Genomic DNA, 16,513 nt, shown 5'->3' with positions numbered 1-16,513 from the left:
AGATGTCAACACCTGTCAGAGCAGTGTGAATATGGTCATACCATGTTTTTATTTTAAACCTTACAAAAAAATTGTCATACTGTACATTACTTTTAGTGCAATTTATTACAATGCTGACCAAGTCAGGTAAAACATCGGGTATATACATCAAAGACAATTATATTGAAAAAAATCAACAGGTATATGTTTGGATCAGTTAACACTCTACAGTCATTCCACTCAAGTTTTTATCAAAATAGTCTCTAACTGCCCCAAAAACTTCTTGATGTACACTTGCGCTTCCCTGGATCAAAGCCACCAACATTAAAGCATCTTGAGGGTTGAAGGAGGCCACAACATTTTGTATTTTGTCAGCAAGTTCTTGTTGCTTGTGTGCTGGAAGCTCTTTCAGGACAGTTATTAGGGGTTTGAAGTCCTTGGAGGTTGTGGCACCTAAAATGGAACCCACTGTTCCACCTGCAGAACATACACACTTAAAAATTAGTTGTATATCTTCAAAAACAAATAAGAAGGTTAGGTAAAAGTTTGGCCTCAAAACACCACCATACAACTTATCTTAAGTCTGATTGTCATTATGGTTTAAGGTAAGATTTAAATTTTTATCACTGTACCTATTGCCATTCCAGCTGGTCCACCCAAAAGTGCACCAACCACAGCCCCACCACCAGCCAATGCACCACCTCGAAGAGCCTGGGTCACAGAAACTCTTATGTTTTCCTCCCTGGCAATGGTGCTGATGGCCTCCATGACTTGTGCAACTGGCAGCGGCATTTTTATTACAATAGTAGCAGCCGACTCTATATAACTTGATACAACAGCACTGGTTACTTGGTTGAACATATTATTTAAAGTTTTTCAAATTGAGGTGCACTATGTTGCCATAGTCTTTACGATTTTAGAAAAGCATGGAATTGTTGGTAATATGCCTTATTGGAGTAAGTCTGTCAGTTTTATTCCTCATATCTGCTCCAATAAAATTCATACAATAATACACCAGTAACGTTCAAAAACTAACCAAAGTAACACCTCAATATGTTAGTTTGCAAAAAGAATACAACTTGTTTCACATTTTTGCACCACCAATGTTGCCGTTATAACACACAAATAAGAAGTGTTTGAAATAACACCTACTACTGACATTTGGCGACCATACTTCCGCAATTAAAATGGAATTAGTTCTTTTATGTAAAAAAGGGAACCAAAACGGCGTCTCTCATTCGTCTTGTAGGGACTCTCCCTAATATGAGATTAGTAAAAAAGTGTTCAAAGGTGTTTTGCTCTTTTTTGAACACAAATGTTGATTTCAGAATTTAAATCTGGCTGCTTGAATTGTTCCACACACTGCCACAATAAAGACGATTGCCACCATCAAAATAACCAAAAATATGGAATAATCCACCGCCTGGTAAAGTTGTTTCCAATCGTCATTGATCACAAATAGCCTGTAGCTTACTGAAAGCGAACCATTTACAAAGCAGCTGTAGTACCCGGCATGATATTCCTGAACAAAAAACAACGAGATGTGTTGCTTTTTAAAACCTACTTATCCTCGCATCATCTTCCACAGACGACCATTCAGTAGCCTACAACGACAAGTGCTATCTGGTGTGCATCATATAGCTTCATGTTTAAGGGAAAATGCTAGTAGCAAAGCAGGTACAGTGTCAGTGTGACGTATCCAATTGGGGTTCAGGGGCCGGACTCCCCTTTTTAAAAAGTTGTTCGTATATTAAATGGGCCCAGAACATTCTGTTTATTACTGCGTGATACAGGGATACGTTATGTCTAAAAGCCGTGCGCCTTTATATCCTTTTGTAATGGCTTCTAATCCTCAAAGTATTTGCTTTTTGTTAAGATACACCTAATTGGTAAGTGGCATAAGGTGTTCTAGTAACCGACTTTAGTGCATTCGTGACTTTGCGCAACTTGAAAGATGAATCACCGTTTCATAAAGACGTTTAGTTCCTTTGGGAGTTGTTGCCGATTTTTATTTTTAAATCAACGATCGTATTCTAATTTCATGACAGTCACGATTATCTTGCAGCTGCACTTTTGCTGAGTCAGCGAGATAGTTAACTTGAAATTACAAGCTTTAAAAAAATCACCTTAGCGGCTTGAGCTAAAAAAACGTACCAAAGCTGTAAGTTTCAGAAAAAAAATCACTTATAAATAGAAGCCGATGCCGCTCACCTTAGCGGCTTGAGATGAAAAACGTGCCAAAGCTGCAAGTTCACATTTATAAGGGAAATTTTCCAAATTGAAATGTTGGACCCTCTCCCTCCCCCTTTTTCAAAAATTTTTGGATACGCCCCTGTACTGCAAATATCTATATGTCGACTTACGGATCAGGATGCAACCCTCAAGGTTTTGTAAAAAATGATAACCTCGGCATTGTTAACATCCATAAACATACCATAATATTTTGTACATGTAGATTATCCTCGGCGTTGACAGAACATCCTTTAACACGTTCCTGTCGTGACAATGCCCACGTCTGTCCAACTTCATTCAGTTCGTCAAATTGCCAAGAAACAGGGAGTCCAGGTGACGATCCAGAACAATTAAGCACGATTTCGGCAGATTTCACGCCATTGGCTACCTTTCTGTTAGCGGGTTGCGGCATTTCTGGATTTTCACCTGGTGTTGTGTTCGCAGTAAATTTAGTACACATATCTTACAGACATCATTAAAATAAATGGACTCAAATACTTAAAACGCACTGACCAGACTTCGCCTTAACAAGAACGTAATCTTTGGTTTTTCGGGGGCATCTCGATTTGCAGCGTTGAATTGTCATGTAGTTTGGAAATGCGTCAAGCCTCTTCCGCTTGTCAATTGGCAACAACGGTGACTTACAAGGCAGGCGATTTCCCTGTAAGTTACGCGGTAGATTGGCACTTGTGTAGCAAAAACCTGCAAACCAAAAATGTTGTTTAATTTAGATCCTTAAGCAATGCATCAATATTTTCTACAATTCGCTCTAACACCGTCGCAAACGCGATGTGGCCTACCGTACTTTCTTCTTTCCCCAAAGAATATTCCACATCTATCGCAGGCTTGCCAGTTAGTCCAATGCCATACCAACCAGTCCAATCCATACTGGCCCTGTTGCTGGGAAGGTACGTCGCCTTTATCCTCGAGAACCATCTCCAACGATTTTACCTCTACCACGTTGATGTGATATGCACCCATACGGTTGAGGGTAAGCTTTTCGTATTGCATCGCCCTGAGGAAAAACCTAATTAATGAATTTACCTTGCACACCTTTAAAACTACATTGTCAAAGCACTTGCCTTGGTACATGCAATTTGTTACAAAGGTACAAACCGGAATCAGCAACTTTGATGTTTTTGATGACCATGTATGATTTGCTACCGGCAAACGCTCCAGATCTTGCAGTTACCCGACCCTGTTTTACATAAAACCGTATAGTTAAGTACATTTCGCGCTAACCCCGTATAGCGAAGCGCACCCGCAAGTCTATTAGTTCTAAAATTCCACTGATTAGCGTTGCCTGCTCGCATGAACACATTTCGATATCAATTGCATCCCCATCACACAGCACTTGTCTACCAGTAGGAACAGTTTTTAACTAAATAAAAGTAAGGTTTAATTTTAGTTCAAAAAAGAAAAGAAAAAAAGAATACGAGAATATTCTTTTAGTTCGTCCACTTACGTCGGATGCAACAATTATTAAAGGATTACCTCTGTATGGGGATTGCAAGGACGAGACCTGAATCGCAGTTCACCACATGTACATTTGGTCCAGGCACCCCAGTTTCCCCAGTTGCCTTCTAACGTTGCGCTAGCGCAAGGGCAAAATCCCCATTTATCGTCGACATCGACCAGATATGTGGTTCCACACCAGCATCTGCCACTTGGGCGGTGGTCCGTTGTGCATTCTTTGTACACATTACCTGAGATGATATTGAAATATACTGGTTAATTTGTTGGAAATGTTTGAAGCACAATAACAACTAACAACTTTCGAGCAGTCACCTTTGTACTTGAACGGGAAATGACAATAGTCGCCGGGTGATGTGCCGTACTCCGCCAACAAACGAACTCCTGTTGTGGGAAAGGCACATGGACAAAATCCCCATTTTTCATCTGACGCGAAATCAGGTGTCGTGGAACACCTGCAAATAACAATTCACTTTCTTTAAATATTGCACTGTAGGGAAATCCAACATGAATGGGAATATACTCTATTCAGTATTGGGCTGACCAGACAATAATGTTGCGTTGAGTGAACCGACTACAAGCCTAATTAATGCTAAAAATACCAAGTTTCCAAGCTAATCTAGTACAGTACTTAGTAGTATGCATATTTCGCAAACTAAAGCACCAGCAACTGGCATCTTCTCTTCCTGAGTCCAAACAAGAAAAATGATAATTAGTCTTGTTTAACTTGTCCTTTACTCTAAATGGAAACTGACAACTTGCTCCTTCAGCATTGCCGCTTTGAGAAGCAACCTTGTTAGCATCTGCACAAGAAATATAGCCTGATTTGCCAATTTTTTTGCCAAAGTCACAGTATCAAAACGTACCTTTTGTATCATGCATCTCGTGCTGTCTGTGCGCTGAGTATGCTACAATTCTTTGTGGACTGCTATCGTTTGCGACGGTCCAAACCGTAAGCAACTGGTCCAATTTAATTTTTGTACGACTTGAAGCAGCTACCGCATTTTCGCAAGCACATGACAATATCACGTCTTGTCCAGCAAATACGTCGCGATGCTGCAAACGAGAGTTGCATGTACCTGAGCTTTGAAAAACACTGAGGAAAAATATGGCTGCCCAAAACAATGCCTTGCCTAAGTTCATTTTCTTTGTCCTTTATTTGAAACCAAAATCTTTTGAAAACACAAACTTGCAGTGACCAAATAAACGGCATTGTTGCTGTCCGCGTGATGGCGATGTCGTGCAAACCATTTCGTTGTGGAATTTTTTACTTGAATTCTTTCGCCCGAAGCGTTTGTTTTCTGACAGTTCGGCGGTACGCTTTGGGGATAGGTGACCTGATCAGTTGTTTTACAATTTTTGCGTACTTTCTGGTTTGATGTCATGGAAACAGTTAATACTTTTATTTCCAGGCCAGCTGTCTTGTAAGTTATAAAGCAAAGAACGTGATTTAATAGATTTTTTGGTACAAATGTTAGACTGTTAGTGTGTACTGTGCAGTGCTGAGTGTACACTGCTCAGATGTACACCCGAATCTAGGTGTAGCGTGTAGGTAAAGACCAACCTGATGTATGTGATCAAATAATACAGTAGTGTTGGTAATTGGTCGATGTATTAAGGTTTTTTAAAGACACATGCTAGTCTAACTGAATGTATTATTTTACTTTTACTGCTAAAAATTTGCAACACAACTATACATACAGAACACATATGTGTAACTTACAAAATGTTGTTCTGTTAGTTACAGATTGTTTGTAACAATGTCTTAGTTCATTTACATTTGAACTTGAAGCAAGCAGACAATTCACAGGATTATCTCAAATGGTGTTGGATGTATGAACAACTTTAAGTATGAGTGAAACCTGCAGAGAACTTCCATTGCCCGCGGGGTGGGAAGAAGCTTACGACTTTGACAATCGGGTGTTCTACATAGATCATAACACACAAAGAACATCTTGGATTGATCCAAGGGATCGACTTACAAAACCTCACACTTTTGCTGATTGCATAAGCACAGGTATGCATGTACTACCACTACAATAATTTGAAAAGTTTTAACAAAAAATAAATTTTGAGAAAATAATGTAAAATGTAAAGTCGATGTGTTCGGATCCAACATATTGCCTACTGAATTGTTACGGCAAAAGTAGGAGTAAGTAAGAAAGGGACGATTTTAAATTTGAAGCTGCATTTGTGTCATTGTAGTTTAAGTTCGATTCCTATTTAGGAAATCTGCTGCGACAATGCGTCAGGTACCTTCATCATTATTGCTTTTTTTATTTACTGTTTTTGAATGTGTATTCGTTACAATTAAAAGTCCATTGCTATTTATTAGAACTTCCAATTGGATGGGAAGAATACACAGATGATGAATTTGGCATTTATTATATTGATCATCTTAATCGTAAGTCCATATATTATATATCTTAATACAGCTTGATTAATATTTTTTTTCATCTTTGGCCTAATTAAAAAACAAATAACTTTGTGTGTGCCAAGCACTTATCACAGTATTTGGGTGCAAAATTTGTTGAAAGTATGTGCTACTATTTCAGAGGTAAACCAAAGGGAAGATCCACGAGTGGTTTGGAGAACTACACAGCAGAATATGCTCGAGGATTACCTTTGTCTTGCTGTGAATGAAATTCAGGTAAACACTACCATAAGCAACTTTCTGTTAATGTTGACAAAAAAAGTATTTTAGCATAGATAGTATGTACTCCTTGTGAAAGGTTAAATATGGTGGGATATTTACTTTATATGGACATCTTGGTTGATTTTTTATAGCTGTTTAAACATTGTTGTTGTTGTTGTTGTTGTTGTCAAAGCCATGTGTTTAGGTTGACTTTTCTGTCTAGTGTCATACTGTTCCACTTCAGCATATTTGGTTTAGTCTCCATCTTGTGTGTAACTAAATCAAAATGTTAAACTTTGGGCATGATGTTGTGCATTCTTCTTGCCACATTTACACAGGTAAAGGGCAGCCACACCCTCTTTGTGGATGGTGATTGTTAGCTTGGTCTGTAGGGTAGGATAAGTGGTTCTAAGAGCCAAGCCATAATATGTGTGGATGCTTCATCCTTGCACAGCACTGATGGTGGAGCGAAACGATTAAAGAATCTCTCTACTCTATGTAGTGGCTAGCTTCCCGATTACTCAGTCAAGTGGCTCTGAAAAATGTTAAGCTGCCTAAAGCACCTTTACAAGTGCAATATCATTCAACAATCACCAAAATCCAGCTTCTAGTTTCCTTATTAATCTACAGGGCAGCACCTGTTTTTCCAGTGAAAAGCTCTTGTGGCATTCTTAACAACTGGTTTAACAGTTATCTGACCTAATTTTGTGATGGCTTGTGTGCAGCAATATGTCTGTCATGTTACATGTTATCTGTGGTAAAGTAGTGAGCCACAACAGCACTTCTCCCTAACTTTGAAGTGTTATGGTGGCTTGACTTATTTCGCTCATGTTTGCTGTTGCTATTTTTGGTTTACTTTAGTTTAGTTATTTTCAGTAGCGATTTTATATCTCCACTTAACGATTTTGCATTGATAGTTCCACTACAGGCATTTTTCTTTTTTTCATGCTAAAGCGCTGGTTTAGCCTGAAGCGTTTGTAGTGTTTTAAATTCCTGAGTGTTCAACTTGACAATGACTATATGTGAAAGAAGGTCAAATTGCTAATGTGCTGCGTAATTGCTTGTTGGCGACTGTGTGTTCACACGATCCCATTAACATTTGTCGTTGACCAGTGACCGTTACCCCTTATACCGGCCAGTGTACAGTTTATTTTTTGCCCCAAAGTAAAATAATATCTATATTATGCTGGCACATATCATTCATGCAACATAAAGCTTTGTTTAGCTGAAAATTTGTGCAGCTTCATACCCATAGGACCTGAATTGTGATTTGCGCGAAGTCAAGCGTGCGGCTTTTGTGTTTTAAATTCCCCCCAGCCTACTTCGCCTGTTATGGGCGTCCTTGGTCATTACATCACTGTTGTGAGTCCTTGAAAGGGCATAGGCAACCTGACGACTTTCGGGTATTTCGTCGGGGTGGGCATGACACAATTATTAGTCGTTCCATTGTTCCGTAAACAAAAGTCTACCAGACCTCGTGACCTCTCTATCCCAATTGCCACACCCTGTACGCCTGAACGGGGTTCGCACGCGCACAGTGTATTCGTGGTGTGGTATGAAAATTAAACAAGCGCCAAGAATACTTATGACGTGATGTGTTTGGTTTACCTAATTTCATTGTGTGCGTGGCGGTCCTGTGGCATGCGATGTCAGGGGTTGGCATTTTAGAGAATTCCTACCAATTGTTGTCGAAAATACTCCTGCGAGAATTGAATGTCCGACGTCTGTAATCCCTACTTTTGACATCGCTGTTGCCTTTGGACAAGTGCATTTTGATCCCGGATTTTATAATGCGTGTAAAATTTTGGTTTTCCGATAAAGCATACATTTAAAGAGGCTGTTGATATTTGCCACTACGTATTAGATCGTTTCGATTTGTTCTTTATATGCGATGTAAAAAGTTTGCACAATCTGGCTTCTTATCGTGGTATGTTTACACTTTTAAGGCACGGTCCATCAAATAATTGAATCAGGTGTCCGTCGATTTGAAATTATAAGAAAAGATTGAGTTCCAAAAAGTTGCCGGATCTAGGATGCGGCGCCGATGAAATCTATTGACTGTGACTCAATGTGAATCATTCATACAGTGCCAACAGTCGAATAGTCTGGCCCAGTCTTGCTGCAGGAAACCCTTATCGCTGTATAATGCCTGCGCAAATGGATGGGCGAAACCGCAGAAGCTGGGGAAAGGGAGAATCTTTACTGGCGATTGTTAATTTTGTTGCCCGACACCGCGTTTGCTTCTTTACTTGTGACGTCATTTAGTTCAGATTTCAGATAGCGCCTACGGTTGTGGTGAAACAATGCCCAGTATAGAAACTCTTTGTTGGATGTCGCGTTCTGTCAAACTTTCGCGTAATCCAATACATGTTGCTTCAAAACTTTGTTGTGTCAAAATGGCGACGCGCTGGCTCGATTTAAAGAATCAATGAAACAGAAAATAGTTGGCAAGTTTGTGGTTTGTGTCACTCAAACACACTCCATACACAGACCAACCGTCGGTGCACTTTGATATGAAAATCCTTTTAAGATCATTCCTCCCGCATTTGTCCACAACTCTGCTTTTAAATCCTTTCCAATGTTTTGATGTTTTTGTGACCCAGCCGTCATATGTCATAACTTTTGGTATTGTCACTCCTTGATTCTCACGAGTTTTGCCTTTCATACCCTGGTGTGGGGCCGGTTAATGTGTATTGTACACGTGCAAAACACATATTTAGGTATTATGTTTGTCATAACGAACAGCAAGAGCCCTGGTAGTGCACCATAAAGCATTTTGCCACTACTTTTTCTCAAAGAAAAATCACAACATATTTGTCCTACCACAAGCACCCTAAAATTAGAGCAAACCATTGATGCAGAAACCCAAACAAACGATTATGCGCATAGGCAGAACCAGGTACTGATGACGGAAAGATAAAATCAAAGTTCCACGTTTAACCACTTAAAATTTTGTTTGCGTTTGTCTATCAAAGTTAGGCATTTTGCCCGAGTTTGTGTTGGCTTTGACGAAACCAAATCTTGTGTATGTCACAAAAAATGTACTTGTTATGAAATGTATTGCATAATTTGTCATACACAGGCCGGCTGTTTTGACAATAAATCGAAAACATGACCTCATTAGCGTTTTCCCACACTGGCCGATTGATCGGATTCGACACGGGCAACCGCGAATGCGTGCTTTATTAGCGTTGCGCTGTTATTTCCAGCTGAAGAAAAAGATTGGAGCTCTAGCGTAATCCTGCCCGCTGTAAATACAATCGCCTTTTCCGTAAGTGGCCTTGGAGTGGCCTCAAATGCTCAGTGAGGCGTCGACGAAACCGCGAACGTGAAAATTCACAACGAAACGGTAAAAACGTCGCCGAAAGGAAACTTGCCACACAGCCCAGAAAGTGAAAAGTCGAATAGTCCAGCACCTCCTCAACAAATTAGTCCTATTGGTTTGCCTGCCAATCTCACACTGTGTACAAATTTTCATTATTAGGAAATAGGTGACATGTTTTTGTTCTGTTTAGAGTTGCGTAAAAACGGCTAGTCAAGTAGTTTTGCAACTTTGTAATCGTCCTAAAACAGAAGAACCTTTTAAATTAACAATCCTACGACCAGCCATATTGTACATTGCAAGGAATAGCTTAACACGTTTATGTTCCATTATACAATATAAAAAACGTTTAGCCACAGCCCACAATACATAGTCACACGGCGTCACCAAAATACAAAAACCGAGTCAACTTAACTACCGTATGTGGACACAATGGAATGTGTGTGTCAACTTGTCGTTCCGTCGGTCGTATACTGTCTCCCGTGTTCGGAATGTTCGCGCCGTGATTGCGGCCTGTGTGCTCGGTGCAGCCCTGTTTGAACTGCCACCAGGCCAATGTTGTTTCAGGCGGGCGCGTTATTACCTGCGCCAGGTGCTTTGTCGCCCGAGGTTTGTCCAAGCCACTTGTGAAAATAAAATATTCAGTAGATTATCTGCGTTAAATCATTTTCGCTCTCTCTCTGTCTTCGCTGTGTAAATGTGATTTTTGAACCTGTATGTGGGTCAATTTATGGAGAGTGATTCATTTGTGTGATTTTTGGGAAAAAATGTTGATGTAAGTTTACAATATTCTGTTTGCGTTATTTGAAAACTTGCTTGTCCACTGTGTTAAATATTTGAAAACGTTTGTAGGTTTACCCATATCTTAACACCACTTCTTCTATACTTTAGGTGAAAGAGAAAGTTGTGACAATAAAGAATGAAGAGATTGAAGAGGCCACAAAACAGGTTTGTCCTCATTACCATTTATTACATGTGTATTGAAAATATCTTTTTGTAAGCATCCAATATAAACTACATTTATGTTTGCAGATTCGAGAACTTAAGCATCAAGTTATCAGAAAACAAAGCCAGAGTGCCAAGTCCACTCAGAGCTGTAAGTCAAGATTCCACACTCTGATATTGATTTTAAACCGTTTATTATGGTTTTATACTCCTTTTAAAACCCACTTGCTTGCTCTTGATTATCATTGTAACGATACTTTAAGAAATCAAGTACTTCCTTTATCTGTAAATATTTAGCATTTGCAATACGTAAGTAATAGGATATACTGAGGAGTTTAAAGCTAATTATTGTGTTTCGATGATAATCCCATCCTGGGGCAAGTGTTCGATAATACACACTTAAATGACAACACATTGGTCTTATAAGCTCTTACCGTGGTGCACGACACCATACAACTAATTCCCACAATCACTTCAGACTCTAGACGCCCTTATATCCATTATTTTCTATTGATCAGTGAACAGCGCGGGGACTTCGTGTTCCAACTGGTCGATATGCACCAAGTTCGACCCTGATCAAGTACGCAATGACCTTAATGAGATGAAACGCCGAGTAGCGATGCTAAGACGCGAACTTACGGATGCTGAAGCTGACCTTACCAATGCCCGCAGCCAGAAGGATAGATGGAAAAACCATTTGTACGTTTTTGGGCAATATCTGCATTTGCTTCGCATGATAACAACTTGCGTCCCTGAGTGTGCTAGTCTTTTATACCCGTGACCAGTTTGCACATGTTTGTCTCATTTCAGTTGAAAACTATAGTTTCGCTGTAGTTAACCTCCTTTGTTTTTGTTTTTTTACAGGGATTCGTTTCAGGCAGACGAACTCGGCGAGGAAGAAGAAAAGGAATTGCTCGTATCACAACTACAGAGCATGAACGATAGGTTTGTAGTTAGTTCTTTCGTATCGTTAACTTTCGCCATATTTTCTGCCCCATTTGAGACTTTAAATTATAGTCGTTTGGTAACGTACATTTTTGTTTTGTTTCATCCTTCGGCGGTTCAAATAGCAGTTTACAATAAATTTTCAACGATTAGTTACCGTTAATAGCTGAGAACACTTTCGTGATGTTTTACTGTCTACAGTCTACACAAAAAACAAAAACAATCTGGTTTCGTTTTTATATGCTGGATTTTTTGTTCGATTAGGATCGCTCAATTGACCAAGGAACTGCGGTCGCTTGAGGAAATGGGGTCGTGCGACGGGAACCCGAAAACACTCCTACTCATATCAGAAAAGGAGGAATTGCTAAACGTGTTATACACGCGAACAGCTGGGACAAGGTCAACCGAAGTGGAAAGGAAGACTGCCGTCGACCGCTGCAAACAACTCGAAAAGGAGTTAAGGTACTTATCAAAAAGCTGAAACCATATTTGCAAATGGAAAAGTTTTCAACTGGATTAGATAAGATTCAGAAAGCGAAAGCGTTTCACAATTTTGGTTTGGCGATTTGCAAGCTCGCCAATAAACTATTTTCGTTTGTCCATTTTCACATGTTCACCAAGGTCCTATTGCCCACACTCTATAATTAGTTCGTCAATGATTGTTCCAGTCATCAGGCCATATGTTGCGAACAAGTCAAACATAAATACGTTACTTATTGATGATTGGCGTGGAATGTCAACGAGTGTGAATATTGGTTTGAGAGTTGCAATGCATACCATCGGGACAATGGCACTTGTCAATAGGATAGAATTAAACGTCAATGAACTGAAGTTGACTCTGATGATTTTTTTGTTTGGTTAATCAGTAAGAAGTGCTTCGGGTTGTGTATTTTACATAGTAACCCCACAACAGTTTAATATGTATATCTGTATGTATTTCAAATATATCTGTAAAATATCATCCTATAACGGGTGTTAACCCACACTTAAATCAATACTACGATCCACTTGGAAGCAATAGGGATATCCTCTACAACATTTCTAAAACTCTACAACGCAGCGCACTTTTGTTGTTTTTGTGCGGCGAAGCAGCAACCAGTGCAACCTGAACTAGGTGTTGGCAAAATACTTTAAAAGTTTACACAGTCTACTCGGAAGCAATGTTTAGGTTCTGAGGACATTTCTAAAACACCACTTCGCAGGACCAGTTGTTATTGCGAGCGAAGTCGTTCAACCCCTGTTTACGCAAACGCATTGCAATCGTGACCACAGAAGTTAAACGGTCGATGGAGCGCCTGCTTTTAACGGGTCGCATATTTTCCATCGAGTACATTCCGTGGTCTCCCATACGACGTGTACTATTTGCTCACTGGGACTTGCACAAACGACATTGCTGTTTGGTTAGCAGGGGGTCGAATTGACGTCCTGTGTAGAGTGCACTGGCGATGCTTGTAATTGTTGGCTTATCGGCTGCTGGGTTATGTCGACCGACGTGTTTCAACCTGTATGGTACGCGATTCGCTCCTTTCGCTTTCTGCCACGCGATTTTGCTATCAGTGTTTACATGCTTTGAGGTAAATATTGTTTACGACTGTTCTTCTGGTCTCGCACCCATCTCCGGTTTTCGTAGTAATCCGACATTATCCAGACACCCAAATATGGTACAAACCCGTTGCATTGTATACCACAATCGGCACTTCGGTGTTAGAAATGTGAGACTATCTGTTTTGTGCGATGTAAAACAAAGGGCGAGTGAAATTTAACATTGCGTGGGAGGTGTGGTGCTCAACAAATAAACCACTTTACGATGTTCCCTGAAAAGATATTTGATACAAATGCAATGGATTACTTCTCCAGTAAATCGAAAGTGGCCAGAAACACATTAAGTCAATACCCTTTTATGGAAAGGACTATTACTACATAAAATTCCCCTTGCAGCCTTTATTTCGAAAGGTATTTCATTTTGTTGAAACGCCTTTAACATGATTATGAACCATAGCCGGAGAGCTTATATGTTATGAATATATTTTTTATGTAGTAAATCAACCTACTTTGTAAGACCTGACTAGTGTCTCTACATATTTGAATTTTTTATTATTTTTGATAAATGTGCATATCTTCCAAAAAATAATTGGACAACCTGTCAGACTATCGTGTCCTGTGACATCCATGTCTTACTTTTCATAATTTTTGCTCTTCCGGCAGATTTTTTATTGTATAATTAACCTGCGTTTCGACGTCCCATACGAGACCCCTTCATTAGGATAATGGCATATTGTTCTTATAAAGCAACAAAAGCATCGTTAATACAAAAAGCATCGATAACAAGCTTTAAAGTTACATTTTTTTAGGAACGCGAAAGATTTCAACAACCGCGAGTTAGGCGAGCGATTGAAGCGAGTTGAACGGCACGAGAGCGTCAACAAGCAGCTGCGAGACTCGATGGAACTTGCTACCAGAATCGAGTGTCGCCTCAGAAGGTATACGTCTGGCTGTGATTTGCTGCTCGTGCAACCTTATCTGATGTCACTCAGGCATTTTCGCATGTAAAGTGCGGTTGCTTTCTTATCGTTTCCATCTCGTGATTTTAAGCCGGATGTTGACAGCATCATCGGCCTATGTTGCTTATCGCGTTCGGGTGTGAATCGTTTATACATAAAATCGTTTTAGTTGGTATTTAGCAATCAAATAAGCGCCATGAAAAAACGAATCATTTGTTTTGTACGAATAGAAACAAATTTGGAAGTCGGCCCCATGTTTTGTCCAGTAGACACGTTCAAAGCCTGACTGTTAATATCAAACATCTCCAGTAATGTAGCTATTATGGTTGATTTAAATATAACTACCTAAATCTAAAATAGTGTTGCATGTCGTGTTCTGCGGTGTAAGCACATAGTTATTTCAAGAACTAACTGTATTTTCAACTTTGCAGCCTTTCAGCAAGTAGCATGTCACTATCGTCCACGTCCAGTCAAGGTTCGGCCAAAGCGATGACAACAATGTCCCTTGCCAATGGACGATCTAGCAGTTGCGAGGTCGGCATTGCTTCATCACATCAAAGAGCTGACGGCCAGCAAAAGCGCGCACAGTCTTTTACTCGTCGCAACAACTCAATGACGAGACTCCAGGCTCAGGTGGTACGCAGAAGTATGCGTAAACACGCCGAACAGGCCGAAAAGGGTAAGATGATCAAAGTTATTTGCGGTCATAGTAGGAAATGTGGGATGTGGTTGTCATGTTTCCTGTGAACTAGTTAACATCGTTGTGCAGTTAATAGTCATGCTATTTACACGTTTGCTATGAAGTTGTAAAACACTCTATCGCGATTCTGACATACCTAAGCAGGTTATATTTTTCGAACTTTTTGAAGTAAATAAGTTTATGTATTGGAACGAAGTAATTACCGGACACATGCAATAACCACATGTTTATTAAAAGGTCCAATTCGACCAACTATGACCAAAGGCGGCGTCTCCCCATCGTCGTCTGGTGCATCAGATTCCGCCTTCTCTTCTCCCGCCCTTTCATCTGCCGGTGAGGGCTCAACACCTCTACACTCCCCTCCTTACGACGACGTTCTCCCGAACCGTCCGTTGCATGCGTTCGTTAGAAGGACAGCACAGAATTCCACTATCACTGCAACCACCACCACATCACTCCCTGGCAGCAGTCTGAGCCTCAGTAGCAGCGGCAGTCGCCAATCGTCGCTGACTTCCAGCAAAAGCTCGTTGATGAGTCGCGGATCTTCAGTGAACTCCCTCAGCGTAATTGACGAGTCGACCCCGACGCCGATGCAGCTTGCCACAGCTAGACACTTATCGACGTCCGACTTTGCCGCGCAGTCCGTTTACTGTGACGCGTCATCCCCCTCGCCGTCGTCGCTGCTTGTACGAACACCGTCTGGTCAGTCAACTGCCCATTCCACTTTGACCAACTCCTCGGGATCGACGTTACGTTCAAACGCTATGAGCAATGGCGGACCTAAAGTGACCACAAACCGACCTACTCCTAAACCACGTGTAAAACGAAACGAGGAGCGCCGGGAAAACCACGACGAGGAAGAAATAATTATGATGTAAGTTTAAATCCTGTCATTTCCACACCTATTCTACCTACTTTTAGTTTTATCGTGCGACGCCAGAGTGTTGAATTTGTTTTACATTTTATACATATTTTTGCCACGTATTTGAGTGCTCCCAAAAAGCGCAACGATTGTTTTCTCTGACCTGACATTTTCATATATCTGCGCTTGACTTTACCATGAGCCAAGGGTGCTTGCCTATTGTACACAGTGGGAATGTCCGATTGTGATATAATAGCGATTATTAGTTGGAAGTACTAGCTGACATTTCTGGCATGTTTCTAAATTGGTCCATTGATCTTTTGCCTACCTCTTGTTTATCGTGGCGACAAATTTGGTACAGCAAATTTCTGAACTCATGCCCCACTGGACAGGTGTTAGCACCGAAATGACCAACAAGTCTTAAACTAGACAAGAGTAAATAGTCAAATGAGGCATTTTTACAAAACTGGAGTAAAGTCGTGGCTATTGACCAAAGTGCATGTTTTTTCTATGTGCTTAACTTTGTGAATCTGATTGGCAAACTTGTGCAATTTTCCGACGAACGTCGCTACGATTTCTGTTGTATTGTTGGTGTTCCACCACGTGTCTTGAAATAAAAAAATAAGCACTGTTTTGCGGATTGGAAGAGTTGTTACAAAGCCTTGTGTATGGAAAAGGTTTGCTGTCAAAATCTGTTTAAAAATTACCTGTAAATACAGGTGTAAATACCTGTAAACATTTCTTAATTTTGAGTAATTTAGCTCACATATTGAAAGCGGATAAACTACAAACTTATTACACTAAATTTGTTAATGGCTTTAACGATTATTCAGTGCCCGTTAGATATCTTGAAAACCAATGTTAATGTTTGTGGTCTACCACGTTTGTTTAGCAAAGACGGTGCTGTGATGTGATTATC

At 40.3% G+C, this 16,513-nt stretch overlaps 3 protein-coding genes across 3 annotated transcripts; 1 reads left to right on the top strand and 2 right to left on the bottom strand.

The window, feature by feature from the left end:
- Nucleotides 1-21: 21 nt before the first annotated feature.
- LOC145238323 (protein C19orf12 homolog) lies at nt 22-1,089 on the bottom strand. The gene is made up of 2 exons (XM_080101461.1): nt 612-1,089; nt 22-456 (listed from the first exon to the last, which is right to left on the bottom strand). Exons 1-2 carry the CDS (start codon nt 838-840, stop codon nt 197-199), a joined length of 489 nt encoding a protein of 162 aa, XP_079957587.1. The 5' UTR covers nt 841-1,089; the 3' UTR covers nt 22-196.
- Nucleotides 1,090-1,303: 214 nt separating this feature from the next.
- LOC145237844 (uncharacterized) lies at nt 1,304-4,897 on the bottom strand. The gene is made up of 11 exons (XM_080100833.1): nt 4,874-4,897; nt 4,551-4,740; nt 4,349-4,487; nt 4,000-4,139; nt 3,706-3,917; nt 3,473-3,592; nt 3,294-3,409; nt 3,012-3,226; nt 2,725-2,913; nt 2,414-2,637; nt 1,304-1,501 (listed from the first exon to the last, which is right to left on the bottom strand). The coding sequence occupies exons 1-11, from the start codon at nt 4,895-4,897 to the stop codon at nt 1,304-1,306; spliced, it is 1,767 nt and encodes a 588-aa protein (XP_079956959.1).
- A 507-nt stretch (nt 4,898-5,404) lies between these two features.
- LOC145238539 (protein WWC2-like) lies at nt 5,405-16,227 on the top strand. The gene is made up of 11 exons (XM_080101742.1): nt 5,405-5,701; nt 6,020-6,088; nt 6,240-6,334; nt 10,533-10,589; nt 10,674-10,737; nt 11,105-11,285; nt 11,451-11,531; nt 11,796-11,993; nt 13,883-14,011; nt 14,464-14,711; nt 14,970-16,227. Exons 1-11 carry the CDS (start codon nt 5,536-5,538, stop codon nt 15,608-15,610), a joined length of 1,929 nt encoding a protein of 642 aa, XP_079957868.1. The 5' UTR covers nt 5,405-5,535; the 3' UTR covers nt 15,611-16,227.
- Nucleotides 16,228-16,513: the final 286 nt, after the last annotated feature.

Source organism: Phallusia mammillata, chromosome 7 (assembly GCF_965637545.1).
Source record: "Phallusia mammillata chromosome 7, kaPhaMamm4.hap1.1, whole genome shotgun sequence".
In the NCBI taxonomy this organism is placed as follows: Eukaryota; Metazoa; Chordata; class Ascidiacea; order Phlebobranchia; family Ascidiidae; genus Phallusia; species Phallusia mammillata.
This window is presented reverse-complemented; position numbering and strand designations above follow the sequence as displayed.

Bases quoted from the DNA above. Each gene is read 5' to 3' on its own strand.
- LOC145238539 (XM_080101742.1), top strand. From the start codon at position 5,536: ATGAGTGAAACCTGCAGAGAACTTCCATTGCCCGCGGGGTGGGAAGAA. The intron at 6,335-10,532 runs GTAAACACTACC...TCTATACTTTAG, and splicing joins TTGCTGTGAATGAAATTCAG to GTGAAAGAGAAAGTTGTGAC. The intron at 10,738-11,104 runs GTAAGTCAAGAT...TCTATTGATCAG, and splicing joins TGCCAAGTCCACTCAGAGCT to TGAACAGCGCGGGGACTTCG.
- LOC145238323 (XM_080101461.1), bottom strand. From the start codon at position 840: ATGTTCAACCAAGTAACCAGTGCTGTTGTATCAAGTTATATAGAGTCG. The intron at 457-611 runs GTACAGTGATAA...TATGTTCTGCAG, and splicing joins ACCAGCTGGAATGGCAATAG to GTGGAACAGTGGGTTCCATT.
- LOC145237844 (XM_080100833.1), bottom strand. From the start codon at position 4,897: ATGCCGTTTATTTGGTCACTGCAA. The intron at 3,918-3,999 runs GTGACTGCTCGA...ATATCATCTCAG, and splicing joins TTTCCCGTTCAAGTACAAAG to GTAATGTGTACAAAGAATGC. The intron at 2,638-2,724 runs GTCAGTGCGTTT...ACACAACACCAG, and splicing joins TCTTGTTAAGGCGAAGTCTG to GTGAAAATCCAGAAATGCCG.